This window comes from Zalophus californianus, chromosome 13 (assembly GCF_009762305.2).
Source record: "Zalophus californianus isolate mZalCal1 chromosome 13, mZalCal1.pri.v2, whole genome shotgun sequence".
NCBI classification, from domain to species: Eukaryota; Metazoa; Chordata; class Mammalia; order Carnivora; family Otariidae; genus Zalophus; species Zalophus californianus.
The window spans coordinates 35980852-35990390 of NC_045607.1; the positions used below are offsets into that span (position 1 = coordinate 35980852).

At 43.4% G+C, this 9539-nt stretch overlaps 1 protein-coding gene and 1 pseudogene across 1 annotated transcript; both read left to right on the forward strand.

Moving 5' to 3' along the window:
* The first annotated feature begins 696 nt into the window (after positions 1-696).
* LOC113933892 (olfactory receptor 2S2-like) lies at positions 697-1656 on the forward strand. The gene has a single exon (XM_027614265.1). It carries the CDS (start codon positions 697-699, stop codon positions 1654-1656), a length of 960 nt encoding a protein of 319 aa, XP_027470066.1.
* A 2083-nt stretch (positions 1657-3739) lies between these two features.
* On the forward strand, positions 3740-4602 carry LOC113933916 (annotated as a pseudogene).
* Positions 4603-9539: the final 4937 nt, after the last annotated feature.

Sequence of the window (9539 nt, forward strand, 5' to 3'; positions counted from 1 at the left end):
ATATGTCTTAAAGTAGGCAGATCCCAATTCTGACAACAGTCAAGTCTGTGTTGCTGAGGGTGGGCAGACTAAGGAAGTATCCCTCACATGGTTGAATCTTTACCTAGGCTTTATTCTGTCTGGATGTGGATTAAGGCTTTTCAACAAGTTCCTTCCAAATGTAATCACAGTTTAAAGGAGCTTGAAACTTTGGTAGTTGTAAGAATTGGATCAGCTTGGGGATTCCCCTCTCTGAGAATCTAAGAAAGCCCAGATTAAATGAAATTTCAATGCATTTGCATCAAAATGAAACAATTTACAGCATTTTCCAATGTTCATCATAAAACAGAGGAAAAGCCCTCCTTGACTGGGATTAGCTCTGCTGGGCTCAGGTTCTATCTCTATCAACACCTTGCTCTGAAGACTCGGACAGGTCACTTCCCCTCTTTGGGCCTCAGTTGCTTTTATGGGCAATGAGAGAAAACCCCTCTCAAACAGCTGGCTGCAATATTTGTAAGCTCTCTTCCAGCCTCACCTTCTCTCATCTAAGAGCTAAGCACACTCCTACTTACTGTCTCTTTCAGTCATTTATCTCTCATACACATATGCTCTCCTATCATGTAGCACGGAGTGATGGTGTACCAGATGCCTGAGACTCTTCTCAAGAAAGCTTCCTGTGCTACTTTTGTACTTGGCTGACGACAGAAGGGATAGCACATGCAAAAAGCCAACTGGTCCTCCCCTGTGGCAGAGTTCATTATCCTGGGACTCTCAGCCCACCCAAGGCTGGAGAAAACGTTCTTTGTGCTCATCCTCCTGATGTACCTGGTGATCCTGCTGGGCAACGGGCTCCTCATCGTGGTGACCCTCCCTGACTCGCGCCTGCACACGCCCATGTACTTCTTCCTGGGGAACCTCTCCTTCCTGGACATCTGCTACACAACCTCCTCAGTCCCTCTAGTCCTGGATGGCTTCCTCACTCCCAGGAAAACCATCTCCTTCTCTGCCTGTGCTGTGCAAATGTTTCTCTCCTTTGCCATGGGAGCCACAGAGTGTGTGCTTCTGGGCATGATGGCATTTGATCGCTATGTGGCCATCTGTAACCCCCTTAGATATCCTGTGGTCATGAGCAAGGCTGCCTACGTGCCCATGGCTGTCAGCTCCTGGGCCATTGGTGGTACTGCTTCTGTGGTACACACATCCTTGACAATTCAGCTGCCTTTCTGTGGGAACAACGTCATCAACCACCTTGCGTGTGAGATCCTGGCTGTCTTGAAGTTGGCCTGTACTGACATCTCCATCAATGTGATCAGCATGGGGGTGACCAATGTGATCTTCCTGGGGGTCCCAGTTCTGTTCATCTCTATCTCTTATGTCTTCATCATCGCTACCATCCTGAGGATCCCCTCGGCTGAGGGGAGGAAGAAGGCCTTCTCCACCTGCTCTGCCCACTTCACTGTGGTGGTCGTCTTCTATGGGACCTTACTTTTCATGTATAGGAAACCCAAGTCTAAGGATCTCCTGGGGGACAACAAAGTAGACCTTTCAGTCAAGCTCATCCCCCTCTTCTACGGGGTGGTGATTCCCATGCTCAACCCCATCATCTACAGCCTCAGGAACAAGGATGTGAAGGCTGCTGTGAGGAACTTGACGGCTCAGAAATGCTTCACCCAGTGATGGAGGGCTCCTCTGTGGTTCTCACCCTACGCGAGAAAGACTTTCCATCATTATAGCTGCATTCAAAAGACAAGTCTAGTTATCCAGAATGCTCTCTTGCTCTTCAGTCCTTTTTCAGAGAATGCTTATCTTTTCAGAGCGTATCTACTGAGTTTTGGCCATATATCTGAGAGTTTTGACAGACACCAGACAATAAATCTCTAACTGAATACACAAAGACATTCTGAGCACATGCTAAAACTGAGGAGAGAGGAACCACGAGAGCAAGCTGAATGGCCTGTACTCTGTCTAAGCTACACAGTCAGTACACAGAGGGGAGAGGGCGCTCCCAGCACTGTTGCCATCCCTCTTGGATTCCCCACGAGAGTCACAGGAACAAGGAGGAAGTGGGAATTTTCATTTTGGACTGTTTTTTTTGTTTTGTTTTGTTTTTGTGATGTGACTCAGTTTGCCTGAATTACTAAGAAGAGACAAAGACAAGCTCTCTCCACGTAGAGAGCTTTTGGGTGGGAAGAATCTATTCCGATACACTGAATTTCTTTTTAGCTATGAGAACATTGAGGCTATTTTTCCCCGTGCACTTCACATTATGAAACACTCTAGTAAGTTAATGGCAAGAAGGAGTATAGAGTTTGAATTTGATTTTCATCACTTATAGCAATTCCCCCCAGAAAAGTTAGTATTCAGTTAGATAATGACTCACATTCTGGACGAAAGAAAGATGATAGAGATATAGATAGATGTACAGATAGACAGAAAGAGGCTAAATATATTTGAAGACTTTGAAGACTTTGGGGGCTAACATTTGACGCGTTTCTTTGTTCCAGGACTTCTCAAAGTCTTTAATATGCTACGGTACACTGCAGGTGTCCAAGAGATGTCCATTTCCTGAGCCTCCAGAGCTCAGCAGGATAAAAATTGGGCAGCATTTTCTTACCTATGACCTTGGGTGGGTTGCTTAACCTTTTCCAGTCTATTTCTTCATATGTTACACCTAACCACTTGATTTTACGTGAATTAGTTATTGTAGATAAGTACTTGATAAATGGTAAGCACAATGGAACTATTAGATACTAGTTGTGGTCGTATCATGAAAGCTGCACAGTGCTGTGTGCCGTGTGGAACAGAGTAAGACATGGTCCCTACATAGAATAATAGACACACAAGGTGAATGGGAGACTCAGAGATGTTAGCAGATGAATAGAAGCATTTTTATGGCAAGTTCTTTGAAATTCTTTGAGTATGGCAGACTTATTTAAAAAGAGAATTTAGAAAGTGAGTCCAATTTTGAGAATAGATCTTGGAAGTTGAAAGGTTTTGCTTCAAGTGATATTTACATTTTCTTTTATTTATTAAGAATGAATTGCCTGGGGTGCCTGGGTGGCTCAGTCATTAAGCGTCTGCCTTAGGCTCAGGTCATGATCCCAGGGTCCTGGGATGGAGCCCCGCATCGGGCTCCCTGCTCAGCGGGAAGCCTGCTTCCCCTCTCCCACTCCCCCTGCTTGTGTTCCCTCTCTCGCTGTGTCTCTCTGTCAAATAAATAAATAAGATCTTTAAAAAAAGGAATGAATTGCCTAAGGATGCATATTTTGTTAATAGAATTTCACATCCTTATGTTAGTCCTGTTCCTGATTTCTACTTTGCACCAGGAGGGGATAATCTTGCTACTGAAATGCACAAATGACATCTAGTGGCCATTTAAGCAAACATCAGATACTTAGTGGAGCCATGCAATACCATCCTTAGAAGAGGTTTCAGGGGGTTTTCTTGTGCAACCCTATGTACAGGATGCATGCAGTTCCTCTCCAATGCCCCTCACCCCAGTCAACGTGCATTTCCTTGAACACCTTCAGTGACAAAGAATTCAATCCTTCAGATTCTAGATTTCTCACTCAGCCCTAGCAAATTCTTCCCTGCATTATGCTTAACTTTACCTTCCAGTATCTACCTTCACTCCAAATTCTGCTTAGTGCCAAATTCAGGAGAAGATGCACCCAATCCCTTCTTTCTGCTATATGAAGAGAGTTCTTCTGGTCACTGAGTCCCCTCCGGCCAGCAGACCCAGTACTTCCTCCTATGCCAAATGTTCTTTGTGCTCATTCTCTCGATGTAGGTAGTGTTCCTGCTGGGCACTGGTGTTCTCATCCTGGTGACTATGTCTACCGGCACATGCCCATGTACTTTTTCCTGGGGAACCCCTCAATCCTGGACATCTGCTAAACAACCTGCTCAGTCCCCCAGATTCTTGACATCTTCCTAAGCCCCAAGAAAACCATACCCTTCTCAGCCTGTGCCGAGCAGATGCTTCTCTCCTTTCCATGGGAGCCACGGAGTGTGTACTTCTGGGCATGTCGGCATTTGATCGCTATGTGGCCATCTGTAACCCCTTTAGATTCCCTGTGGTCATGAGCAAGGCTGCCTATGTGCCCATGGCTGTCAGCTCCTGGGCAACTGGAAGCATGACTGCCATGGTGCAACATCTTAGTGACATGATTACCCTCCTGTGAGGACAATGTCAGCAGCCACTTTACCTGTGAGATCCTGGCTGTCCTGAAGTTGCCCTGACATCTTCATCAATGTGATCAGTATGGCAGTGGCCAATGTCATCTTCCTGGGCATTTCAGGTGACTACATTTTTGTCTCCTATGTGTTCATCATTGCTACCATCCTGAAGATCCCCTCAGCTGAGGGGAGGAAAAGGCCTTCTCTGCCTGCTCTGCCCAATTCACAGTCATGGTCTTCTTCTATGGAACAATCCTCATGTATGGGAAGCTGAAATCCAAGGACCCCCTGGGGGCAGACAAGCAGGATGTTTCAGACAAGCTCACCTCCCTCTTCTATGGGGTGGTGACCCCCGTGCTCAACCCCATCATCTACAGCCTGAGGAACAAGGCCATGAAGGCTGCTGTGAGGAAACTGGTACTTCCCAAACACCTCGTCCAGTGATGGTGGAGGGGTCCTGACAGATCTCTATTCCCTAGTTTCTCTCACCTGGGGAGGATAAGATAAGGGGCCAATTTCCTCAAAGGTGTATAGGCAAATCTGATTACACAGAAGGCTTTAAGTGAGCAGGAAGCATTTAATGGGATGTTTCTGCCCCATTCTATAAGCACTTCTACAAAAATGTATACCATTGGTCAAGCCTTATAGTTGCCCATCCTTGGAATGCCTACTGAACTAACTGGTGTCCAGGAAAAATAACTCTTCAAGTTTTATTTTTAACCTACAAAGAGCTCTAGTCCATAGGGGCTGCGAGTCCTGAATTTTACTACCCTGACCATTGCACAAATATGAGAGTTGAAAAGACATTGTTGGCATGTGCAAACACAGACAGCACATACCCCTATAATCCCTTTCTCAAAAAGAAATTTTATTTATAAAGTTCTCCCAACAAATAGTTAAAAATAAACAATGGAAGGACTGGGACAGATATCGTATGTAAGACACAGTGGAGAATGGTCAAATGCTCAAGACCAGTAAAGTCTAATGATCACTTGATACCAAATGTGCAAAGACAAATATATGAAGGAATTATTAGGAAATGTATCAAGGCAAACAGTGACAACAAAGCAATGGTGTAACTTCAGTTACAATTCTAGATGACTTCATTAAGCTGAGAAATTTAGAAAAAGAAGTATAGCTACAACACACTAAAGGTCTCATCTTTGAAGGATGTGGCTGGAAGGGGAATCTTATAATTCATTGCACTGATACTGAAATAACAAAAGTATTCATATGTTTGTTGAGGGGCACCTGGGTGGCTCAGTCAGTTAGCAGCTGCCTTAGGCTCAGGTCATGATCCCATGGTCCTGGGAAGGTGCCAAGCATCAGGCTCCCAGCTCAACTGCTCAATGTGGAGTCTTCTCCCTCTCCCTCAGCCCTGCACCACTTGTTCTCTCTCCCTCCCTTTCTCTCTCTCTCTCTCTCTAAATAAAATCTTTAAAAATATATAGGCTTGTAAACAGACACATGAAAAAGTGCTCAACATCACTCAGCATCAGGGTAATCCAAATCAAAACCTCAATGAGATATCACCTCACACCAGTCAGAATGGCTAAAATTAAGTCAGGAAACGACAGATGTTGGCGGGGATGCGGAGAAAGGGGAACCCTCCTACACTGTTGGTGGGAATGCAAGCTGGTGCAGCCACTCTGGAAAACAGTATGGAGGTTCCTCAAAAAGTTGAAAGGAGAGCTACCCTACGACCCAGGAATTGCACTACTGGGTATTTACCCCAAAGATACAAATGTAGTGATCCGAAGGGGTACATGCACCCCAATGTTTATAGCAGCAATGTCCACAATAGCCAAACTATGGAAAGAGCCAAGATGTCCATCGACAGATGAATGAATAAAGAAGGGGTGATATATATATACAATGGAATATTATGCAGCCATCAAAAGGAATGAAATCTTGCCATTTGCAACGACGTGGATGGAACTGGAGGGTGTTATGCTGAGCGAAATAAGTCAAACAGAGAAAGACATGTATCATATGACCTTACTGATATGAGGAATTCTTAATCTCAGGAAACAAACTGAGGGTTGCTGGAGTGGTGGGGTGTGGGAAGGATGGAGTGGCTGGGTGATAGACATTGGGGAGGGTATGTGCTATGGTGAGTGCTGTGGATTGTGCAAGACTGATGAATCACAGACCTGTACCTCTGAAACAAATAATACATTATATGTTGAAGAAGAAGAAGAAGAAGAAGAAGGAGAAGAAGAAGAAGAAGAAGAAGAAGAAGAAGAAGAAGAAGAAGAAGAAGAAGAAGAAGAAGAAGAAGAAAGAAGAAAGAAGAAAGAAGAAAGAAGAAAGAAGAAGAAAGAAGAAAGAAGAAAGAAGAAAGAAGAAAGAAGAAAGAAGAAAGAAGAAAGAAGAAAGAAGAAGAAGAAGAAGAAGAAGAAGAAGAAGAAGAAGAAGAAGAAGAAGAAGAAGAAGAAGAAGAAGAAGAAGAAGAAGAAGATAGCAGGAGGGGAAGAAGGAAGGGGGGGAAATCGGAGGGGGAGATGAACCATGACAGACAGTGGACTCTGAAAAGCAAACTGAGGGTTCTGGAGGCGGGGGGGTGAGTGGATGGGTTAGCCTGGTGATGGGTATTAAAGAGGGCACATTCTTCATGGAGCACTGAGTGTTATACGCGGGCGGTGAATCATGGAACACTACATCAAAAACTAATGATGTAATGTATGGTGATTAACATAACATAATAAAAAAATATATATATAGGCTTGTAGATATTTTAAGACAAAATGCCAGTAGACAAGTATTAGGATGAAGACTTTTGAAAGAATAAGAGGATGACGAATGAGCAAAGAAAGTTGGTCAAATGAAAAAAGTCATTTACTGAACCTGAGTAGATTTAAATCATTGTATATTAAATACATGATACATAGTACCTAGTTTTTTAAGGGGCTTCACGGTTTCTAACATTAGGAAAGATTAGGAGATCTATTGAAACCATATTACTAATAGATTCAAGAAGAAAATGTAGTCTCATCAACAGATGGTGACAAGTCACTTGATAAAATTTCACATTGATTTCTGCCTTTTTATTTATTTTTTATATTTTATATTTTCATTTCTTTTTTAAATTTTATTTGATTACATTATGTTAGTCACCATACAATACATCATTAATTTTTGATGTGGTGATCCATGATTCATTGTTTTCGTATAACACCCAGTGCTCCATGCAGTACGTGCCCTCCTTAATACCCATCACCAGGCTAACCCATCCCCCCACCCCCTCCCCTCTAGAACCCTCAGTTTGTTTCTCAGAGTCCATAGTCTCTCATGGTTCATCTCTCCCTCCGACTCCCCCCCTCCATTTTTCCCTTCCTTCTCCTAATGTCCTCCATGCCATTCCTTATGTTCCACAAATAAGTGAAATCATATGATAATTGACTTTCTCTGCTTGACTTATTTCACTTAGCATCATCTCCTCCAATCCCATCCATGTTGATGTAAAAGCTGGGTATTCATACTTTCTGATGGCTGAGTAGTTTCTGCCTTTTTTAAAAGTAGCACACTTCAATAGAGGAAACTACCCTTGACATGAAAGAAAGTATCAGAACACCAGCAAGCAGCATGCCTACAACTTGGATTAGGTCACCAGCTTTCAATGTCTATATCATTTTGCAGTCTAGCTAAGTAGATGAGATGAAGAAAATAAAGAACATAAATACTGAAAAGAAGGGGAAAAAAGAAAACTATTCACAAATGTCATTTAACTAGAAAAAATTTTACTCAAATGCCAAAACTACAAGAAGTAGTAAGAAACTACAGTAGAGTAGTTGTATATAATTCACATCAGTCACAAAAACTTTACAATACCTATGGAAAGTATTTAAGAAGCATGAGAGGCCTATATGAATATCATATATTTACAATGATCATATAGTAACAGGAAAAATAATAAGATATTTTCCTTTTGAAGAAGGAGAAGCCCTGAATGTAAGCCTTGGGACATTTAACTATCCAGGTGCCCTCATTCAAAGCCTTTCTCCCTCTTGCCAACAGGTTGGGGATGAGCCATGCTCCACCCACTTTCCCATCCTTAGAGCAGGCCCATCTATTAGTTGGGAAGGAAGGTCCAAGGGTTTGGAGGCAAACATGAAGGCTCCCTGACCTAAAGGTCTCAGAAGCAAAGAAAACCAGCCTTCAACTCAGTCCACGCTACGGTGGTAACCAAGGGTCTAGAACAGACCACTGACAAATGGGGACTTTCAGAGCTCTTCTTATGTGCTGATTACTTTCCACCTCATTACAACTAGTGACCATTTATCTCAGGTTAGGATGATCCCTAACATCTTCCAGAGATTACAGTTTCCAATGAAAGTTTTTACTAACATGACCAAATCAAACATCCCAGATGGTCACAGACAACAGGTCAAGAATGTAATCACCCAAATAGGTTAAGTCAGAGTATTTCAAATGCTGGACTGTGGGAAAGAACCAGGTGTGAAGCAGGAGCTGGCTGCCTCTTCCAGCAGATAACCTTCCTGGACCCCAGTCAGCTGCTACAAGGAAGGGATGTAGGAATGGGGGAGGGGATGCAGAGCACTGTCCCAGCTGCAGGTTCCATGTTTACCTCTGGTGCTTGCAGAGCTGAGCTGACTGTTCTCTGTAGATTCTTTCATGATATCAAGATAAGTATTATGAGGGCCAAACAAAATTTGTTCCATAGCCAGATTTGGCTAGAGGTTGCCAATTTGCAACGTCTGCTATTAGCACTCAAAAGTCACAGCTGGACTCCCTAAGAATGCCATCACAGAAGTCAGCTATATCCTGCACAGTACACCTACTGTTTTGGGGTTGGGGAGGGGAACTGCTCCCTCTCACTCTTATGTCATTGAATGTAGCTACCAATCATAGTACACCAACTCTTGGCACAGCAATCAGCCTAATGGAAGGCATATAATCTAAGTCAAACTAACTAGGATACTTGTAATTGGAGCAAGCAGAGAAAAGGTCCCAGATCCCTACCAACTTATTAGCTTCAGACAGCACACACTTATAATCTTGCAGTTTCTCTAAGTCAGGAGTTCTACCAAGTCCTCCACAAGGCTGCAGGCTAGGTGTTGGCCAGGGCTCATTCTCATCTGGAGACTCCAATAGAAGAACCTGAATCAGGCTGCTGACAACTCTCTTCCCTCCCATGTGAGGAAGTCTGTGCACCAGAGTGTAAAATGAAGCCAGGAAAAGACAAATAGAGATAAAGAACAGATGAAGGGACCCAAGGTCCTAATGACATGTTGAGTCCCTAAATCCAGCTGGGCCTGGGACTGAATCCACCCTTGAACTTCTCAGCTGCATGAACATTACAGTTCATTGTGGGATTAAGCTGGTTGGAGTAAGTTCTCTATCTAGCAGCCTAGGGAATC